The sequence below is a fragment of the Equus asinus genome, chromosome 1 (assembly GCF_041296235.1).
Source record: "Equus asinus isolate D_3611 breed Donkey chromosome 1, EquAss-T2T_v2, whole genome shotgun sequence".
Taxonomy (NCBI): Eukaryota; Metazoa; Chordata; class Mammalia; order Perissodactyla; family Equidae; genus Equus; species Equus asinus.
This window is the reverse complement of record NC_091790.1, coordinates 112,726,433-112,749,740: the sequence shown is the minus strand read 5'-3', so window position 1 is coordinate 112,749,740 and position 23,308 is coordinate 112,726,433. Positions and strand designations below refer to the sequence as shown.

Sequence of the window (23,308 nt, the reverse complement as noted above, 5' to 3'; positions counted from 1 at the left end):
CACTGTTTTCATCCAAAGTTTTCTTTGGTATTTTTGCCTCTTTATTTATTCAAATGAACTTTAACATTATACTGTTTAGAAAAGATTCCTTTGGTATTTTGATGAGAACTGTACCAATCTGAAAAGAAGTGATATTTTAAATATCGCTGAGAAAAGCTAAATTACATTTAACTTTTCCAAACAAGAACACAACTGTTCTCATTAACACAAATGAGCACATTTCTCCTTACGGTTTTACTTTCTACTTAAGCTTATTTGCAGGTATTTTAATCTTTTCTTCTTTTATTTGGCTGATCTAAAGGACCATTTTCTACTTTTATTGCTCCTCTCTTTCTTATAAATTAACAATTTTAAGGCAACATAGCTTCAAATGCCTCCATCTGAACAGACCTCAACTCCCTGTTGTACCCTGCACATCCTGTCACCTGCCCAGGACAGTCCAAGAGCCACAGACGTCTGAGTGACCAGTGCACTCTCCCAGGCAGCCCTTAGAGGAAGGAGATATTCGTGCACTTCTGCCAGATACCAAACTCTCCTTCAAGGCTTCTAAAATGCCACTTTTCCCTGGTTTTCCTTTATCCCTTGGTTGTTCTTTTCTTCTTTTACAGCTTTCTTTTAGTCTGCTCTTCAAGAATTTTCCCTCGCTCTTCACAAGGGTTCTCTCCTTGGTACTTTGTTATACTATACCCAGAATCTGAAAGATTTTATTGAGCCCCAAGTCTTCTTTAGCAGCTATATAGCAAACTGTCAATAAATGTTTACCTCCAGCCTAGACATCAAAATGTCTACAAAAGAACCACAGTCTGTCTCCCTCCAAATCCTATTCCTACTTAAAACTGTTTGAATTGAGAGGCATTAGAAGAAAGCATCAAGTATATTGTCACTGTCTCTCAAACATTAAAAAGAGTAAGAAAAATTTACTAAGGCATACACCCTTTTGTGTCTCTGTAGTATATGTTGACAGTTTACAGAACTAGCTAACAAGGTACACTGCCAGAGTGTGGGTGCTGGTGAAAAAAATACTGAAAACTGGGGGGCCAGCCCCGTGGCTGAGTGGTTAAGTTCGCAGGCTTTGCTTCAACGGCCCAGGGTTTCACGAGTTGAGATCCTGGGCACGGACATGGCACCGCTCATCAGGCCATGCTGAGGCGGCGTCCCACATGCCGCAACTAGAAGGACCCACAACTAAAAATACACCACTATGTACTGGGGGGCTTTGGGGAGAAAGAGGAAAAATAAAATACTGAAAACTGTATTAGTTTAACAAAATATGTATTGAATATAGGAAATTAAATCTGCTATTCAAAATCTCTAATATGATTTCTTTAAATATTTAAAAACTGGAATCATATGACTGATTAAATCTAATACAACAAACACGAACCTTCCTCTCTAGGTCTTTCTCCAACAACATGTCCTCTAAACCACCAATTAACTCATCTCGAGCCAGAAGTCACACAGTGTTCTTCGTGGAACACAATGGAACCCTGCCATTTGACTCTACTGCATAAACACGAAAAAAGACGACCGGAGCATATAATATAAAACCACACACATATCCCCAAATAAAATCCTGTCTTAAGCTGAATGAACATTTTTCTGTTAATACTCATTTGCTACTTCTATGTTATCTGTCTATTAAAGAATAACACAAGCCAAACTTTTGAAAAGGTAAATGAGACTTAAAATTCAGAAACTTCTATTCACTTGTTTCCTTCAAAATTAGGAAGTGGCTACCACTATTTGCTTTTGTTGTTGGAGGCAGATGCCCACATAAATCATAAACGTGTGTACACTTTGAGAACCTCTCTATTGGCTCAATCTCAAAAACCAAATTAAAAGATATTAGGGTAGCAAAAATGTTTCTTAATTTGCCTTAAGGCCAGTACAATTTCTTTTAGAACTCTACAGAACTCACATGTGGGACAAAGAAGTTTGAAAACTCACAGTCTACAGGTTTTAACTGGCTACCTTCCACAGGAGGCTGAAATTCCTATTCGGTAGAGACCAATGTGGAATCACACAGGCAAGAACTACTGGGAAGTTCTGTGAGTGCACAGTCACCGTCCTGAGCAGAGACATGCTGAGACCCAAACCCCTGTGTCACTACAGTCTTCCTGCTCTTCCTCAGAGAAGGATGCAAAGGCATTCCAGAGACACAACGACTTCCACGTCTTGCCTTAGTCATTGAGGAAAGCTGTAGGCTTTTCCTTTGTGAAGAGGGACGACCCTGTTACGGTGCAATGACTCAATGCCAAGACCCAACCCTAGTCACCGCACCCAACTTTCGTCAACTTCCATAAAACTTGTAAGGGGAAAGAACTGGTGCGTCCTACATAAAGGAAGTTCCACTTTATACAGGTAGATCTATGCTTGAAACAAGACACTGTACGAGTCATTCTAATAGTTTTATTACAGATCTTCTACTGTGCCCCATTCTAAAAGTAATTCAGCAACTCTACACTGTAATGGGAAAACCAACATTTAATGAAAACCTAACGCGCTAGGTCCCATATGTAGCATTTTCACACACTTTATATCATTTAATCCTTAATACTTCAACAACAACAACAAAAAAACTCCCAAGGATCAAATAAGTGACTTATAACTTCAAAACTAGTAAGTGGCTGAAAAGGATTTGAAACTAAACCTTTCTGACTCTCTTTACATTCTTTCCACACTACCACATAACTGACCTAGCGGCAACCCTGAAAGACGAGGGAGGGAACAAAGGGGACAGGAATATATGTTGATTGCAACTATTATAAATGAGCTCAGCAAGAAAGTAAGAAAATCTAGGGAGAAATAAATTTACCTTTGCCAGTAATGTTATTACACATCTTCACACAATTTTTGGTAATCATACTACTTGTGCTGAAATCTTTAGAGCGTCCTCTTTTCAAAGAGAGTGCGACATGTAATACCTGCGAGTCCTTGGCGGCTTCGGAGGAGGGGAATCCTGCTTGTCAGGGTCTATGGAGCTGACCAGATTTTCAGTGTTAATTTCATTCTGCCATGAAAAAAAAAAGCTTTATTAAAGTTAGGGGAAAGTAATTTTCCTTCCTCACGTTTCAAATAAATTGTTTCTGGGTTTTTGAATTTTTAAAACAATTTTGCCAAATAACAAAATGGATCTTATACTCCCTATACTTTAGCCAGAAGGACCAAACTTCAATGAAAGAGATTAACATCATAAAACAGTCCATCTCCAGTTACCCAAAAATCAATTGTGTAGAGCAGCATTTCGACATATTTCAAATGCTACAGTAAAGAAACAGATTTCCCAAGAAAATTAAGGGCAAAGAAGACAGGTTTTTTCAGACATCACTCCCACTGGAAACTTAACATGTGCAGAGAATAAAAAAGGCAACAAAATGAGACTTATATCCTTCACCTTTCCCAACCTTTTCTGGGACTCCCACTGCTACCTAGAACTTTTAAACTGGTCCCAGAAGTCATTTTAAGCATTTTTGCCCCTTCTTCCTCTGTCGCCATGGAGCACCCTACTCCATGATGAATACAGACCCCATGTCACTACACAACCAAAGGGACACGGAACAGGCAGAGAGAGCCCATCCATCCAGGGAGGGCCTCAGCTTCTGCTGGTTACAAGGACCAGGGATGTCACTAACATGATGCTCCCGAGACAATATGGCTACAAGGATCTCGGGTTGTGCTCAGGACTGTGGATAGAGGCGCTGTGAAATTACTACACGAAACGTTGCCTTGAACTAGTCCCAGGCTCAGGGAGCACCTCATTTTATCCAGCCAGGCTGTACTAATTCTGGGCCAGAGGACAAGCAGGATTTTCACCCTTGCCTATGTCTCAGATAATTTTGGGGGAAAAGCCATCTTTGTATATACTCTGATCAATTTAGGAACTCTGAAACTGTAGTTGCCTATTTTATTAAAAAAATCAAAAGGCACTTCCACCATGTCACTCAAGGCAGCTTCTTTGTCTTTCTGATTCTCACCAGTGTCCTTTTTTACTAAGGACTCCCAACTAAAGAAAACAGAGACCTCAACTTGCCAGCAGTTTTCAGTGTGCCCTGTCTCCTGCTCTTACACATAATCAGATGTATGAGAAGAGTTTTCTGCATCTTACTATGCATCTGCCTCTGACCAGAACCACACTCACATCACGAGACAGGAAGCTTTCACCCAAAATTAAAGCCACCGACTGTGACGGACATCTGCTGCAGGGCTATCTGCCAGAGGGAGGGTGGCCACATAATTTCTGTCCCATCAGGGCTCTCTGAGAGGGAAAGGGGCAGCACTGTTAGTTACTGCGCCTGGACAACAAGTATGAGCTGGTGCTGCCTCAAGTGAATCAGGACTTTGGGTCACCACACTTTCAGATTACCTCAGACATCATCAGAATTTAGAGACTGTTTGAATCATAAAGATCCCTCTGATGCAATAAGGATTCATTTGCTTATTATTTCTATTAATTACAAAATCATACTCCTATAGTAACACTCATTAATACACTTTTGTACCAAAATCTGCAAATATTCACATTAAGTAGGTTAAAGATTACGGGTGAACCATATCAAACCGCTTCTACTGGACTGTTTCTATCCTACAAAAACACAGCACTTTTTTACAGTACAACATAAACAGCCTCATGTCACGTCAAGTCAGGTGCTGATGCCAAGTAAGTATAATATCAAACTCACACACACACGCGCGCAAACAGCTTAGGTTTTGAGAGCATTTTGGATCTGGGGATGGCAGGCGAGGCACTGCGGATCTCTACGGGAAATGCGCTGAAGAGTAAGCACAGGAGAAGGTACAAAAATGTGAAGAACACAGTATTTTACTTCAAGACGTGTATAGCCTGGTAACATCACCAAACAAAAAAGGAAAAGGGTAATAATAAAACCATAAAGTGGTAAAATCAAGCTATGAAATCATAAAGCTATGAAATCAAAGAAAGAAGATGTTATTAGTAAGGATCTTAAGAACAAAGTTGAGAAATATTAAGAAGTTGAGAATACTAAGGTAGCATGTAGAATGGAATTAAGGGGCAGGTAAGATTTTGACAAAAAAACAAAACAAAACAGAAAACCCTGAAGGATGAAGGGGATACCGGGTGGGAAGGGGCCAAGAAGGCAAGCAAGGGCACCTGCAGGCAGATGACCATGTGTGACAAAGGAGAGAAGGTGTCATGAAGGGTTCCGCGTCCTGGGTGGATGAGAGAACGGTGGAGCTGTGAACAGAAAGGGCAAAAGGGCAGGAGGAACTTCTGCAGGAGGTAGGCTTTTTGAGCACAATGAATTGCATCTGATGAAAGGAATCAAGGTCGCAAAGCAGAAACGCAGCCCGGAGAGCCACTGCCTGCGCAGCACAAACAGAGCCTCCTGCTCACTGGGCTTCAGGAGAGAACAGCGCTCCTCTTGGATGCCCAGTTTGTACCTACAACGTTTGCCCTCCTCTTCCATCTTCTGACCCTCCTGTGTTAACTACAGCTTTGGTCCCCACATTTGTCCCAATGTATACAGCTCTCCTTAGTTGCTTTTATTACCAGCTGAAACAATCACCAACTTTTGAAGTTGAAAGAAATTTTAGAAATTAAATAATCCACTGGAGATTAGGTTCTAGTGTATTCTCATTTCAAGCAGAGCTTATTAAAGTTATTATTTTTTTTACCATTTGACCATCTTCACCCATTTTGCTAGTTATTTTGCGTATTAATATTTTCCACATAACAGCTATATCAAAGGCCACAAAAGGAAAAAAATCAGAACCTAAACTGTCAAATACTTAAGGACATATTATCAGTTGCAGAACAAAATAAATATTAAAATAAGGCACTTTAAAAATAAAGAACTTTAGGGGCTGGCCCCGTGGCCGAGTGGTTAAGTTCGCGCGCTCCGCTGCAGGCGGCCCAGTGTTTCGTTGGTTCGAATCCTGGGCGCGGACACGGCACTGCTCATCGGACCACGCTGAGGCAGCATCCCACATACCACAACTAGAAGAACCCACAACGAAGAATATACAACTATGTACCAGGGGGCTTTGGGGAGAAAAAGGAAATAACAAAATCTTTAAAAAAAAAAAATAAATAAAGAACATTATATTTGAGGAAAAGATATTCAGAATTCACTATGACATCTAAAATGTAAAACACAAACTACAGAAGGACCCTAATATAAACTACTGTGGCTGTTAATCACCCTAGAATTGAAAATTCTGGTGTTGATAACGGCAGTGGTGCCTTTTACATGAGATAGAAAGGCATGCGTGCACACCCTACCGACGTTTGCTTACTGAGGGGTTCTAAATCCCAGGTCAATATACCACTGGATTCCAGAAGAAATTTCCTCCTTACCTCTTACTCTAGGAAGTCATTTTAGCTGTGGATACCTCTATCAAACATCATTTATTACAGTCTTACATTGCTGATCAGCATTTCAAACTAAAATTCCTACAAAAATAATTTTGATATAACACAGAGTTTGTTTTAGGAGCTTCTTCAAAAAACTTTACCTCTAAATTAAGTTGTCAGAGAAATAATAAACGGACATTTATGCTTGTTCCTCACAGTATACGTTCAGAAAGGTAAGTAACTTACTTCAAATCACTTGACTCAACCACACAGTTCTAAGGTCATTTCCCCCAATTTTTCAGATTCCACTTTTTCTCTAACTGGGATTTATGGTCGCCAACCATATATAAACATGCTATAAAAAGTCACCTACATTTAAAGGTACCTAGAAAAGAAGATTTCTTAAGAGGAAAGTATTAAAAAATTTTCTAGAATGATAAGCTATCTTTTCTTCTATTCAACTGTCCTTCCACTGTTCTATCCATTCATGCATTGAATTACATAGTTATATATTTGAAAGTTCCTAAGAGAGTAAATCATCACAAGAAAAAACAACTTCTAACTATGTGTGGTAATGGACGGTGATTAGACTTACTTGATCATCACACAAGACACACAAATATTGAAGCCCTATATTGTACACATGAAACTAATATAATGCTATGCACCAATTATATCTCAATAAAAAATTAATTAAAAATAATTTTCTATACATTTAAAAAATGTAAAGGTTAGAATATTTTTCACTTCTATATACTAAGGAAATGGTAATCTAAAACATCTTCATTTCTGAAGTAGAAAAACCTTAACTTTGAAACTAATCTTGCATTTATGGAAAAAAACGGAAATACTTTTCAATTAAGTTTAAAGAAAAATGTACAGCCTATTCAGCTTTTTGAAATATTAAATGAATCTGAATTTAGATAAAATTGCACGTAATATATAAACATGCTGTCCCATATTATAAAATATTTGGCTACATTCAGCACAGGTTATTACAGGCTTTAAGTAAACTAAAGGGAAGGAGAGAAGGTGATGTGTGGGGCCTGGTTGCACAATGATGCCTATGTTAACAAACGAAATAAGAACGAGGTCACATACACAAATCTTACAAATCTGCAACTGTCACTTAGGTAAAACTCATGGATCAGTATTAGATTATCTTAACACATTGAGATCGGCATTTGGCAATGAATCTCTCATTTGTAAAACCAAGAAATTTCAAACAATAGTCTGAGAAACTGCCAAAATCATGTAAAGGGGGAAAAGGAAAACAAAGTTCATAAATTTTGCAGCTCATTTCCTCATTTTACTTTAGTTATTGGGGATAAGTTGATTTATCAAGTGATAGCTGTCTTGGGTTCAGTGATAAGCATGCAAAGAAGCTCTACCAAAAAAACAGTCCCAAACGTTCAAGGGCAAGGTTATTATATAGACACAGGAAATAGAACTACTTAGAAAGCACAAGCAGAAATGAGAACACCAAGAATACAGTATTTTTGTCAGGTCAAAAGTTTGAATATCCAATAAGATCTTTTAAGGCTAAAACGACATTGATAAAACATGCCCAAAAGGGACTTAAATGTGGGCTTATAATTCTACTTAACTATTTAAAAGCACGTACATGGTAAAGTTCGTACGCTGTGCTTCACAGCCCAGGGTTTCGCTGGTTCAGATCCTGGGTGTGGACCTAGCACCACTCATCAAGCCATGCTGAGGCCATGTCCCACAGGCTACAACTAGAAGGACCCACAACTAAAATATACAACTATGTACTGGGGGAGCTTTAGGGAGAAGAAAAAATAAAATCTAAAAAAGAAATTTTTTCCCCCAAGGAAGATTAGCCCTGAGCTAACGTCTGCTGCCCATCCTCCTCTTTTTGCTGAGGAAGCCTGGCCCTGAACTCACACCTGTGCCCATCTTCCTCTACTTTATAGGTGGGATGCCAGCACAGCATGGCTTGACAAGCGGTGCCATGTTTGCACCCGGGATCCAAACTGGCGAACCCCAGGCCACCAAGACAGAATGTGTGCACTTAACTGCTGCGCCACCAGGCTCCCCACCATGAAATTTTTTTTTAAATAAAAAAAATGAAAAGCATGTACAAAATAATTACAAAACTTTGTATCATCGTGACCAAGAACAAAATAAAATTCGTGTAGAATCAACTTACAATTACTTAAGGTGGGGTGGATGCGAAGAAGAAAGAGAACAAGGCAGTTAATTTTTTAAACAGTAATTTATACTTGAAACAATAATGAATTATGTGATTTTTGAACTAAGATCTACCCTCCTAATTATATTTTATTTAGAATACTATGTAACTTGTCCTGGAGTCATTAAACATCCATCATAATAGATTCAAACAGGAAGAAGGAAAGGAGTTAATTAAATCATGGGTAAATAAAAATAACTGCCATGAATATTCTCATGTTAGATAAAACACAAGAAGACAAATAAAAAACTAAATATTACATCATGTTAAAAAGTAAAAATTTTCTGGGGCCAGCCCCGTGGCTGAGTGGTTAAGTTTGCGCGCTCTGCTGCGGCGGCCCAGGGTTCGGATCCTGGGTGCGGACATGGCACCGCTCATCAGGTCATGTTGAGGTGGCGTCCCACATGCCACAACTGGAAGGACCCACAACTAAGATACACAACTATGTACGGGGGGGGTTTGGGGAGATAAGCAGAAAAAAAAAAAAAAGATTGGCAACAGTTGTTAGCTCAGGTGCCAATCTTTAAAAAAAAAAAAAAGTAAAAATTTTCTAAAATTAATAGGCCAAGAACACCTACCACTCCATCAGCCATTTTTTGGGTTCCATGAATTTCATACAGCTGTAGCTGTTTCTCAAACAGTTGGGCAATAGCTCTGTGAACAAGCTCATACTGCTCCTATGAGGGAGACAAAAGGATAAACAAGGGAAAAGACATTAAAAAAACAAGAAGGCATTTATGAAAAAATAGTTTATAAAGTGAAACAAAAAACTTTACCTTAGTCTGTACTGCAGAATGTCTTTGTGTTCTCATTTCTTGTATTAAATTAAATACATTAAATTCCTCTGGTATTTTCTAAAACAAAGAATTCAACACATGAATTCTGGAGTTGCTCAGAGAGACAGTTAAGACGGTCTTCCAGTTTTCATAGAGACCCTGTATACACACCAGGTAACTGGAAACATTTACTGAGGACCACCTGCCATGACCAGACACTGTGGAAGCACCGTTAACCTTGAGCCTCAGCAGTCAGGTTAGTGAGCCAGATACGTGAACAAATAAATGTCCAGCCCAGGCACGACTACACTGCAGTGGAAATAAGGATGCTGTGACTAACTCTGACTGGTGGCTGGAGTGAAAATGAAGGAAATACACACAGGCAGATTCAATGTATAATCCATTCGGGGAACTCAGAAGCTTGACGTCGATAAAGCCAAGGCTGAAAGGAGGAGGGGTATTCAGGGGAGGAGAGACGGTGAGGCTCCTTGGGGTCAGACTGTAAAGCTAATAGTCTGAACCCATTTCACAGGGCAGTGTTCCCTGCGCTGGCAGTATACAGACCAGCTGAAGAGCCGGGTAAAAATACAGATCCCTCAGCCACCACTCTGGAGACTGAATGTGAAACATTCTAGACAATTCTTTTGTACATTTGGAATTATAACTCTGCAACAGGCAACCCTGACATGAGCAGATTTGCTATTCAGGCAACTGTTGTAGCAGGGAAGATGACAGTCTAGAAAGGGGAGTGAGCGGTGGAGGTTTACTGAAGCAGTCTGAAAAAGGCAAGGCAGAAACAGATTTGAGGCACATTTACGAGGCAGAACTGTAACAACTTGGTGATCAACAAGAATATTATGGAGCAATAAAGAAGACAGTAGAGGTTTACTGTGAGGGAGTCTTTATATACATCAAAAGAGTTTTACATCACGTCCTAACCTAAGATTGTATTTATGCTAAGCCAAACTCAATCAAATGGGGACTATGTTCAAAATACACAACTTTCGAAATGATCAGTGTTTATTTGATTTGCTGGCATTCATCTAAATGCCTCTTCCCATCCCAATTTTAATCTTTTACTTTTACGTTGCAGTGTGATAGAAAACTAGTTAAATTTTATTCACTTAAAATTTATGTTTGGGGATGGCCCAGTGGCACAGCAGTTAAGTTGGCACGTTCCACTTTGGCAGCCCGGGGTTTGCCAGTTTGGACCCTGGGTGCGGCCCTACACAAAGCCTGTCAAGCCATGCTGTGGCAGGCGTCCCACATATAAAGGAGAGGAAAATGGGCACAGATGTTAGCTCAGGGCCAGGCTTCCTCAGCAAAAAGAGGATTGGAGGCAGATGTTAGCTCAGGGCTAATCTTCCTCAAAAAAAAAAAAAAGAAAAGAAAAGAAAATGAAAAAAGGAAATGCATAAAAAACATTTTTTGTTTGAGTGTTAGATGATTATAGTTTTTGAGGAATACAAAAATAAAACTTAACCCCAGAGGGCTTTTTAAGAAACTATTTAAAATTTAAATATTCCTTAGCAAAAGTGGAAAACAGAAAGAAGGCAGGGAAAAAAAGAGAGAAAGAATAGAGGGAGGAAAGAAGGAAAAGAAAAAAACTAAATATTTTATTAATCCTATTTTATACTAGATTGATATACTCACAGAAACTATTATGCTATGAAAAATTAAAAGCTTCTCTTTAATATACAGAAAATGAGCATATTACAGACTTGTATTTTTCAAATCTATAATGAGGGCTGTGTCCTACTTATCTCTATATCCTCCACAGTAACAAACACAATTTCTGAAAATAGTAGTGGTAGTAACAACAGCAACAGCAACAGTACCAACTAACACTGCAGGAGCACTTCCCGCGCCACCAGCTCCAGAGAGCCTTGCACAGGCTAACTGATTTAATTCCTGTGTTTCTAAGAGTAGCACCCCCATTTTCAGATTTCGAGGAAACTGAGATATAATGAGATTAAGTAATCTGACTAAGATCTCACAGCTAGTGAAGGACACAGACAGAATTTTAATCTGGGTAATCTGGCTCCAGTGTCAGCATTCTTAACCACAGTACGATGTTTCCAGTTAGGGATAAATATTGACTAAACTGATTATACTTATAACTAGAATAAATATAAAAGGCAGTGAGATTCTATATTAGGAAAAGTCAGTGCAGAGTTTACCTCCCTCGTAGGTATTAATTCATGTGAACAAATAGTGATGTGTTTACCTTGCTGCCCATTATCTCAAGGTGACACGTATCATTTATATCTTTCACTACCTTTATTTCTCAGACAACAAAGCTATTTCTCAAAAGGTAACATGTAAAACAAAACATACGCTGTAATTTACTGCAATTAATCATTACATTTGAAACTCATAACAGATAAACTGGACATAAGGCTAATAAAAATTCTTACCCCAGCTTTTAGTAAATTCCACGTATAATCTATGGCACAAATGGCACCTGTTCTTCCACAGCCTGCACTATGGACATAAAGTTTGAAAAAACAATTTGATTTTTGTGGTAAAAGAACTATGAAATAAATGTGGATGGACATGTTAATATTCAGAAGCAAAAAAATCATTTAAGAAATTTCACGAAATTCTACTTATTTAGTAAACAAACTACAACTTAAAGTGTGTGCATGGTAAACAGCCCTAACATTAGTATTTAATTTTTATTTAATTCAAGGAACTTCGAAGAGTAAGTGACTTATAGAATACCCTGGAACCTTTACTTTGCCATTTATCTCAGAAAACCTTGTCTATCTAATAAAACATGTTGCAGAGATCAATTTACTCTATGTTCAAGGTGGCTCTGGTGCTCCAGAGCAGAGGAGGTAAGAGCCCACCACGTCAACGGGAAACAGGTACAGGAAGGACAAAGCAGCTACGAGCCCGAGAACCTGGCTTGAACACGAGCAGTGATTCCCCGAAACAACAGACCACTGACGGGCTCTCACCCCCTCAAGAACTAATAGAACCTGGAGAACATAAAGTAAAATACCACAGGTTTTCTATTTTAAAACACGACACAAAAATACTTTAGAGCAACTGACTGTCAACTAGAGGGAGGCATATGCACCTCAGGATTGAGAATCACTGTGAGTAATTAAAGATGTTACTGACATCACCAGAATAATTGATCATTAGGAAAAAAGTTGGGCAGCATTTTAATGCACATTTTGAAACTTTTAGAAGTATGAGTAGTTTGTTAAACATGTAATCTAAGAATTCCTGATAAGGTAGATTAGAAATAACAGTACAATTTTTAAAAAGCTCTTAATAAACATCAACCATATTAATTTTTAACCAATGATATATTTGTCAATTCCACACATCAAAACATTTCTAGAATTTTAGAGTTAAGAGATACTGGGCTAAATGATACATATTTAAACTGATGGTTAAAAGTGTGATATTACAACGACATAGACAACCAGACCAATGAAACATAACAGAAAGTTCAGAAACAGATCTGAGTACACATAAGTATTTATTACTACTGGTGGAGTCTCCAATCAAAGGAGAAAGACTAAACCACTCGATAAATGGTACAAGGAAAGTCAGCTAATAATGAACAGCAAAAACTGGATTCTCGTCTCATAATTTAATCATTAAAAAATTCCAGATGGATTAAAAATATAATGTTAAAAAAAAAAACCCTATAAAAGTGCTAAAATATACAGGCAAAACTTTATGCACTACTGTGTTAGGGAAGGACTTTCTAAGCATATCTCAGCGGAGAGAAATCATAAATGTAGGGGGCCGGCCCCATGGCCGAGTGGTTAAGTTCGCACGCTCCGCTTCGGCGGCCCAGGGTTTTGCCAGTTCGGATCCTGGTCGAGGACATGGCGCCGAACATCAGGCCACGCTGAGGCAGCCTCCTACATACCACAACTAGAAGGACCCACAACTAAAAATACACAACTATGTACCAGGGGGCTTTGGGGAGAAAAAGGAAAAATAAAATCTTTAAAAAACAAAACAAAACAACATAAATGTAGAGATTCACATCTCTAACTACGTAACAATTTACAACTTACGTATGGCAAAACACAAGCAGAATAAAAACCCTGAAAAACCATGGTACTTACAACATGACTAGAAGTTAACATCCTCAATATATAAAGAGGTACAAAGAACTTATATCATTATTAGGAGATGAAATGTCTGCTATTAAAATAACTGACAAAGTATAAAACCAGCAATTCACAAAGGAACATAAATGACCGAGAGAAAAAAGCCTGCCTGTCACACAGGCATTAAAACCAACAAAAAGATAACACTATTGGGAAGAGTGGGGAGAAACGGGCACTCCCACAAACTGGCAGGGGTGGGAATAATTATAATTAGCATCAACTTTATGGATAACAAATTTCAAAATAGGTATAAGAGCATGAAAACGTTCATGTCCTTTGACTTAGAAATCCCACTTTTAGACATCTATCCTCATGGAATACTACACATGTGCTCAAAGATTTCGCCATAGGACTGGCCACTGGACATTTAAACTGCTGTTTAAAATAGATCAAGGGAAAGGGCAATAAATTAAATGCCAAGGAATGGAGGCTAAATATAAAAGCATAGTGCAGTCATGATGTATTACAGAAGAATATTTATATGATTTAGAAAGATGTACATGACATATTAAATGGGGAAACATTCTTAAAAAATACTATACACACACTAAAAGAACATATACGAAAGTTTTAACAGCGGTCATCTCTAGTGGAATTCTGAGTGATTTCCATGCTATGTGTTTTCTAAGTCACTACAGTTAACATACTGTTTTGGTCGTTTAAAAATATTAAATGGTCAGTTTATTTTTTTAAAGGAAAACTTTCCTATCAAAGTGGATTTATGAACTATATACACAGACTGGACAACATTAATAGAACAGGAAAAATTTCAACTTGTAAAGAAGTCAAGTCAAAGCAATTTCTTTGTCTTTTAATTCTACAATTAAATAGTTTTTCCCTTTTAACCAGTCAACTACTTAATTAAAAGGTCAACTAACCACTAAATTACCTATAGAAAAATATTTTTTAATTAACTAAGTGGTTAACTGACCCCCTACATCTCCAACAGTGAGCCACCCTTCTGGCCCATAATAAAAAGCAGCCCCTCCACTTCAATAACACAGGCATTAGAATCAGACCAAGCGCAAGAGAAAAACTGTCTTTGGTGCCCCACCTACACTAAAAAGAAATCTTGTTAACTATTTAATTAACCAGCAAATCTGAGTCTGAGAAATTTCATCTACGTTTTATGATAAATGTGAAGGCAGATATGAGTCACTTAAAGAGACAAATTGACAGCAGTTTTATGAATGAAGTATTATGACTTTAAGCCTCTTAGAAAAATCTAATGTAAATTAAAAATGAAGAGAAGAAAAACTGCCTTAGGATTCAGGTAGCCTTTATTATTTGGAAACCTATATAATGATCTATCTAATGAAATTCCAAAAATCAGGTTTTAAAATATCATACATCACCCATATTATGTCACCTATATTCCAAACTTTTCCAATATTTGGGAAATTCTTTTCTACCTGCAATGAATGCAAATAGGCACATCTTCATGTTCCTGGTATCTCCTCATCAAGCTTATCATGTCCAGGATAGAATCAAATGATGAGGGGACATCATGGTCTGGCCAGTTCACGTAATGAAACTGATACAGCCTACGGGATTCCTTCAAGAACAGATATTCAACAATTATGAAAATACATATGCAAATTTTTGAAGCATACAGAAAAGCTACACATCTCATTTCACTGCCATTTCACATATTTATGTGGTATTTACCACTGCCTTAAAAAAAAACAAACCCAAATAAATGGCAGCCTATCTTTATTGACTATCACACACCAAGCACTGATCTAAGGGCTTCACATAACACAAGTTGTTTAATCCACATGTAACGCCGTGAGGAAGGTACCGTTAATTCTATCCTCATCTCATAGGTAAGGAAATTCAGACAGAAAGATTAAATAACTTGCCTAATGTTTCGCAGCAAGCGACAAATGTGGGATCTGAACCCAGCAGTCTTACCTCCACAGCGTGCACCACTCCACCACGCTCTACATACTATGTAATTAATCTACAGTGTTAAATGTACGAACAGTATCATAAGCACTGTATTAGAAGCTACTGTAATTAGAAGACTAACAGAATATTTAAATTGAAAAAGAAAATTAGAAATAGACTTGTCCAACCCCAAACCCACCTGTCTTATCTTAGATGAGGGGCTCTCAAAGTACGGTGTGGGCCCCTCCCACGTCCCCAGACCCTTTCAAGGGGTCTGGGAGTTTAACCTATTTGCACAGCAATACTAAGGTGCTATTTGCCTCTTTCACTCTCATTCTCTCCTGAGTGTACAGCAGGGTCTTCCCAAGGCTACAGGACTTAGCATGATGTCATCACTTCAACAGCTAATGGAATGTGTATCCTTGTGTATTCCTTGTGTATTTATGTTTTTTAAAAAAATCTCAGTTTTAATTGCAAATATAGCAAATACTGAACGATATAACTCAGATAAACAAAAGTTCTTTGGAATCTTTGATAACTTTTAAGACTTTTGAGTCCTGATATCAAAATGTTTTGAAAATGGCTATTCCAGGTGTTTAACAGAAAAAGCACCTCTTGGAATCCTGACAAACTGTACCCAAATTCTACTTCCTGCCTTTTCCTGAGTAACTTTAGGTAAGCTACTTAACTTCTCAAAGACTCTGTATCTTCATCTATGTGCAACATGGATAAGAGTATCTACACTATCAAGTTAGGAAGATTGAGATGCCTGATACGATACTGAAATTCAATAAGGTACCTATCATTACCACTATAGATTGAAAAATAGCAACCAAAGGATAATAAATGACTCAACTAAAGGGACGCGATTAGTCTAGCCAAGCCAACGCAGAGTAAGAGTGCTGGAACCACATCTGCTTGTTCCAGGGAGGCAGGAGTTCTCAGCATGTTTACAAACGCACTGGTTGGGGAAGAAGGACTCACTTCATGGCCAAGCTGAATTCCTTATAGTAGTTTAAAAATTAAGGGACTAAAATTAGAGAAACTGGGAAATAAGTTGACAGGCATTCTTTAATGTCCATCAGATTTTTCTTTGATTCCTTCCTAGAAAACGATTATTTTATATAGCTCTGAAACACTGAAGTCAAGGCCTCAAGTGAAAACAATATATATCTAAATGAAGACACAGCTTTGATGGTGGCTTGTCTCTTCCTAAAAAATTGTAAATTAGTAAAAGTGGGTAACAATTATGTAAACAATGCTATAATCTGCTTACTGCTAGAGGTAAAATGTTTGTAGCAAAGAAACCAACTATTCCAAACACAGTAAATCTAATTTAGTTTGGAAAGTTGTTCTAAGCAAGTTGAAATTTACATTACTTTATTATCTAATTTGATAAGCATAAGGCTCAAGACACTAAATAAAACATTAGACTCTGATTTTCTTCATTATTTTTCATAGCTAAAAAAGTTAACAATTCTTCACTATGTAAGATAGTGTACTATTTCTATATCATCCCTTTAAAAACTATCCTTAAAAATTGTCTCTCAAAGGAAAATACTTACATTTTGAAATTCAAGTAAGAGTGTCCTAATGAAGTAGTCTGTTCTTGCTTGTTCAGCTTCCTAAAGAGAAACACTTGTGAGTCAGGGAGAACATTAAAACAAAAACATATACACACTAAAACAAACAATGACCTCATATTTAAAGTCCACAGTATAAAATTAACCTTTAAAATTCCAGGTGTACCTGGTAATTATAAAAACAAATATCCTAAAAATCATCAATTTGTTTATCCAACCTCTGTTTATAGTATCTTTCTTTTTATTTTTTTAAACACAAGTAACTGTTAACCAATTACTTAGCTAGGAGTCTATCATCCAATAAGATATTTGCAACTAACAACCATCCCCAGAATCATGTAACAGAAATAATACAAATATTATGGCACTCCTCAGGACTGACCACCGTCTTCAATCATTTTATCTACCTAACAATCAACTCTCAAAACTGGATGCCAACTGGGGAAGGAAGAGGATGTACTCAGAAAATCCCCAATTAGTATTTCGGTTGATGACAGCATAACCACTTTAAAAGTCTCTTACTGTCATTTGTCAAAAATATTGGAGAGAAGCCTTTACACCAGTTTGTCACTAAGCAAACTATTCTTTTTGACCTCTTAGTTAAAACCACAGATAGGCTAGGATAGCAACTGTCAAGAGCAAGAGAGCATACTGTTTTATTAATAAAAAAACTTAATATTATTCCTGCCTTAATTTTTAATATCATAGTAATTTATCTTTAACTTTTCAAATAACATTAAGGGGAAAATAAAGTTTTACTTTGGCCAAAAAGGAGTATGGATGAAAACACTGGTCCAAGTCTTAACTTTTTCCTATCTGTAAAGGGCAAAATAGTAATATTTTTGGTTTGGTAGGCCTTAAAGTCTCTGTCTACTCAAATTTGCTGTTGCGATAGGCAAATATGTAAATTAATGGGCATGGCTGTCTTCCAACAAACTTTATCTACAGAACAGGCGGTGGGCTAGACTGACCCATGGGGAGTAAGCCGACATCTGGTCTAAATGGTTACATGCAGCAACACGAGGCTGACCGTCAGCCACCCTTCCCCTTTCAACACCTCACCCTCCTGATCCTCAAACCAAGAGAGCTCCTGATACCGTCCTTTCTCAAACACTGATTGCCAAGTAGCCCAGCCACTTACTAAGGTTATTTTCAACAACTTGCTTTGTTTTTATAAATTTGATTTTTGTTTACATCAGTGATAACAAATCCCGGGTTGTCTGAAACAACCACAAGAGAAACAAATTACCTGCCGTTTTGAAATCTTCAAAGAAAAGTTTTTCCTTCTTCAGCATGGATCAATCTCAACATTAACAAATGAAATCAGCTGTTACTAATCAAATCAAACCTCTTATCAAGAGGACTTGATCATCTTTTAGTTCAGCTGAAAAACCACCCAAAAAAGTCAATTTATTTTTCCAAATTACAAACTATTTCTTTCTTTTCTGTACACATGACAGTAAGTTGTTTACTACTGATCCCCCAAATGGTCAAAAACTGCAAGTTGCCTTGCTGTTGAATGTTAACCACTATATGTTTTCATTGGAAGTGTGACATTTAGTACAGTTATCTTACTACATTTTAATGTACAAATGCTCACACATGCACACTGCACAGAACTAGGTTTCCTGGGCCGTCCAGGACTTGACACTGTAGGACACCTTCTGGAGTGATGCGGGCGAGGCATTCCCTCGCAGAAGTAGACAATGTGGTATGTATTGGTTTCTGTTCATTCTAAATATGAAATGCGGTAGGAGTTTTAAAATTTTTACATTTAACCCACGAACAGTTAACTCTAACCACAATTTTAGCGTATTGATTGCATATTAAATACAAGCAGTTCAATTACGAGCTACAGTTAACATTATACAAATCACATTGCATTTACAAAGGATATTGTGTAACACAGCTTGAGTTTTTCCTACAACCACCTAGAAAGCACTAAACTTTGGGTATGCATCAGAGAGATTCAGAAGTCATAAATACAAAGTAGTCATGAAATTATGGACTTCTTGAACTCACCAATGACAAATAAATCACAGAAATTATATTTCATTTAACCGTGGAAAACAAAGTTAAAAACAAGCAACTGTGAGATGGGGAATGTGATGGTTAATTTTACACGTCAACTTGGCTGTGCCATGGAGCACCCACACATTGGTCAAACGCTGTTCCTGGGGTTCCTGTGAGGGTGTTTTTAAGTCAGTGGGCTTTGAGTAGAGCAGCCTGCGTTCTATTAATGTGGGTGGCCCACACCCAATCAGTTAAGGCCTGAACAGAACAAAAGGATCCGCCTCCCCCATGTAAAAGAGAAGTCCCCAGCAGACTGCCTTCACCTGCAACATCGGCTCTCGCCGTTCGACAGCAGACTGTCTTTGGAACTGAGCATCAGCTCCCTCGGGTCTCCAGACTGCCCGCCTTCAGACGAGAGCTGCTGCATTGGCTCTCCTGGTCTCCAGGCTGGAACTGAGCATCAGCTCGCCTGGTCTCCAGACTGCCCACTGACTCTGCAGACTGTGGACTGGCCAGCCTCCATAATCGTGTGAGCCAACTGCTTATAATAAACCTCTTTCTCTCTACATACACACATCCCATCGCGTCTGTTTCTCTGGAAACCCCTGACGAGCACAGAGAAGTTATTTAATTTTCATGTATGCTCAATCATGGTCTTCTGAGTTGAGCAAGTAAGACAACATACTTCTTTCAGGTAATTAAGAAAGATGCCATCATGCGTAACCTGAAGCAATTTGTTTGGTTGTATTCTAAAGCTTACTTATATTTTACTTCCTTTTTTGTTTTTCCTTCATTCTTTTTGTTTTTAATTCACTTTCTCAGATTTGTGCTGTGTTAGTTTTAGAACATGAATTTAATTCATTTTCAAAGCTCAATGAATAGTTAGGTCTACAGATAAAGTTTCATAAGAAATTGTCTGCCACAAAGGATCACTCTTTACTTCTAGGATGGCAGTTCTCAAACCCACCTTTGTATATAATTATGAGAATTTAGGGGAGCATAACGTAGATATGAAAGATCAATATGATGACCTATACTTCAGTCATAAAGGGTCTTTCCCATTTATTCAATTTGAAACTAATACTTTACACCAATTTTCAAACAGATGTCTCAAAGCACAGTTACTCCGTTTATTTTTATACACATAAACACTTATCAACTTACAAAAAAGACTAACAGAATTAACATACTGAGGTACAAAGAAACTATACATTTATGAAAATTTAAGAGCAGTGTAAAACAAGCATTCTTATTAATATGAGTTTGCTCTAGTTAACTGCAGTTCACACGGAAACGCTGAGTGCTTGGCTTGCATGAGAACGGCTTCACATCGCAGTGTAACTTAATTATTCGCCAGTCTACTGTGCCGATTTTCTGAGTAAATAATGTATATAAAAAGAGGTACTTACACAAGAAATTTTAAACGGTGCAAATGTTATAGGGTCTTCTCCATACAACGGCCAATAGCGCTCACATTTTTTCTGTTGTCCAAAAAAAGTGAGTAAGTAATCCACGTTAATAGTTTTTCTTGAAATTTTACAAATATTTTGTGCCCTGGTATTCAGCTCATAGCTCCTTCCCAGAAAACAGAAAAACTGCCATCAGTAGGCAAGTAGCTTGGAGAGCTTAAACTTATCCAACTGTTCTTAAACGTGGGCTGCTGTGTCCTCTCCAAAATTAGCCGTAAGAACCTTAGTGACATGAATGTCTAAGCTGTTCATTGCTATCTGCATGGTTTACAGAGTACACTCCAAAGATTCTCCTCCAGAAAAGAAAAATTGCTTTAAAAAAAAGTGCCTGGCCCAAGGAGGTCCCTTTTTTTTTTTTTGAGGAAGATTAGCCCTGAGCTAACATCTGCTGCCAATCCTCCTCTTTTTGCTGCGGAAGACTGGCCCTGAGCTAACATCCGTGCCCAACTTCCTCTACTTTATATGTGGGATGCCTGCCACAGCATGGCTTGCCAAGTGGTGCCATGTTCGAACCCGGGATCCGAACCGGCGAACCCCGGGCCACCAAAGTGGAACATGCACACTTAACCGCTGCACCACCAGCTGGCCCTGGAGGTCCATTTAATATAAAGCGTTGCCAGACAAGTTCTAATGCTAGTAAAATGACAATCTCTACGATATCTGGCTGGTGCTCGTTAAGTGTAAAATCCGTGGCATAGTGGAAAGAGCACTCTACTTGGTTTCAAAAGAATTCTGCAAGTACTAATTTTACAGTTTTATTGACTTTTACTTCCTTCACCTGTAAAAATGAGAACAATATCCTTATCTTACACGATTGTTGCAAGCACTAACGTATATTTCAAATGTTCTACTGATGGTAAAACCCTATACAAGTACAGTGTATTATTTAAATATCCACTCTTATTTGAGATTACAAACAGTGTAACTAGTTCCCCCTCTTACCCTCCCTTTTTAAGCAGGTATAGAAAGAGCAGAAAATTCAATTATCATTGGTTTCTAATATGACACCCTATCATTTTAGAAAACGAGGTAAGTGAATGAATGAAAGCCTAACTTTACAGAAGATAAGGTGATTCTGATGCTAAGAAATGATACAGTTTTATCAAGACACAATAAAATGAAAGCCTTTAAGTGACAAACACTAGCTTAAAATAAACCTTTTGGCAGGAGGAAATCCATCACTTCTTACTAAATTTTTATAGTTCCAAACACAGTAAGTAGAATGACTACCTACAGACTAGAATGAACTGTCAGTTGAAAATCCTGCTCACAGGGCAATAAAGCAAAACCATCTGCTATGTCAGTGGAGCTTACAGCAAATACTATTAATATTTTGGAAGGGTTAAAATCACAAACTTCACTTCCCAGTAAAAGTTTATAGAAAAAGATAAAATTAATTATTGTGAGGATTTTTTTGGTCTTCTACCAGCTAAAGTTTTAACATCTTGAAATAGACAGAAAACAAGTTATAGGAGATTAATTTAGTAAAAACTAAACATGTGAGCACCATGACTCTCATTCAGATGGGCAGTAACTGAGTAAGGACTGTACTAGCATTTCTATTCTGGGTATAAACTAATAACAACTGACACCAAAAACTACGTGTTAGACATCACACACATAATCTATACCCATACACTATTCGTTTCAGAGATGGAAACGCTGAAGCTCAGAGGGGACAGCTCACTGCACTGTGGTCAAAATGCTAGTAAAGTGTAGGCTTGTGGGATTTCACTATCTATGCTCTTTCCATCAGGCCACATTCCAAGTCAAGATCAAGGTCAAGTTTATTAAATAAATTCAGAGGCCCTAACTCGCTGAAAATTTACTACCTACAAAACATTATGAATCACAAAATCTTTAGCTTTAAAATGTTTTGCACTCAATAAAACTTAATTTTTCATCAAGTACCACTACTGATATGTAAAATGTGAGCATATTAACAGAATGAAAAGAGAAATAAATCCTAAACCTTAACAGTAACTTAAGAAAAATTAGGAGAGTGAAACTGAAAATTCCCAATACAATCGATTAAAAGTACAGCCATGCGTTGCTTAACAATGGGGGACACATGCTGAGAAATGGATTGCCAGGCATTTCTGTTGTGCGAGCATCGTGGAGCGCACTCACACAAACCTAGATGGTACAGCCTACCAAACACGTATGTTCCATGGTGCTAATCCCACGGGACCACTGTTGTACACGTGGTCCATTGTTGAGCAGAACGTCGGGATGTGGTGCATGACTGTAATGGTATTGAAGCACACACAGAATTCCCCCCTACCTGTACAACATACATTCCAAGAACCCCAGTGGACACCTGAAACTGCGGTTCCTACCGGACCCTATATATACCATGTTTTTGCCTATATATACACACATACATACACGTATACCCATAATAAAGCTTAATTTATAAATAAGGCACAGTAAGAGATGAACGATAATAGCTAATAATAGAACAATTATAATATACTGTAATAAATGTTACTGTAGATCTTAGCAATCTCAGCATACAATTTTTTTCTTTCCTTATTAAGTCAAGAACTTTCACCTTTTCACTTAAAGGCAGTACTTTATAGCTTCTCTTTGGCCTATCCAAAAGGCCAGCAACACTACTCCTGCGCTGTGGGGTCATTACTAAGTAAAATAAGGGTTACAGAACCTAAGCACTGTGACAGTCGATCTGATAACTGAGGGCTACTAAGTGACTCATGGGCGGGTGGCATCTGCAGCGTGGACGCGCTGGACAAAGGAGTGAGTCACGTCCCACGTGGGACAGGGCGGGAGAGCAGAGATTCCACCATGCTGCTCTGACCTGTGTCCAACTTAAAACTTATGCATTATTTCTGGAATTTCCCATTTAATATTTTCAGACCATGGTTGCTG

The 23,308-nt window shown here is 38.0% G+C and overlaps 1 protein-coding gene across 3 annotated transcripts in view; it reads right to left on the bottom strand.

Moving 5' to 3' along the window:
* The window catches only part of PTPN12 (protein tyrosine phosphatase non-receptor type 12), an 88,333-nt gene that overhangs the window by 11,780 nt on the left and 53,245 nt on the right, over positions 1 to 23,308 (bottom strand). For all 3 annotated transcript variants that reach the window (XR_011502218.1, XM_044769349.2, XM_044769350.2), the window contains 7 exons: positions 20,360 to 20,431; positions 16,920 to 16,979; positions 14,877 to 15,019; positions 11,740 to 11,806; positions 9,323 to 9,400; positions 9,125 to 9,223; positions 2,925 to 3,010 (listed from right to left, as the gene is read on the bottom strand). Coding sequence is in view for 2 of the 3 variants with exons in the window: in XM_044769349.2 (XP_044625284.2) it covers positions 2,925 to 3,010; positions 9,125 to 9,223; positions 9,323 to 9,400; positions 11,740 to 11,806; positions 14,877 to 15,019; positions 16,920 to 16,979; positions 20,360 to 20,431 (605 nt within the window). In the remaining variant the exon portion in view is untranslated. The remainder of the gene's footprint in view (positions 1 to 2,924; positions 3,011 to 9,124; positions 9,224 to 9,322; positions 9,401 to 11,739; positions 11,807 to 14,876; positions 15,020 to 16,919; positions 16,980 to 20,359; positions 20,432 to 23,308) is intronic.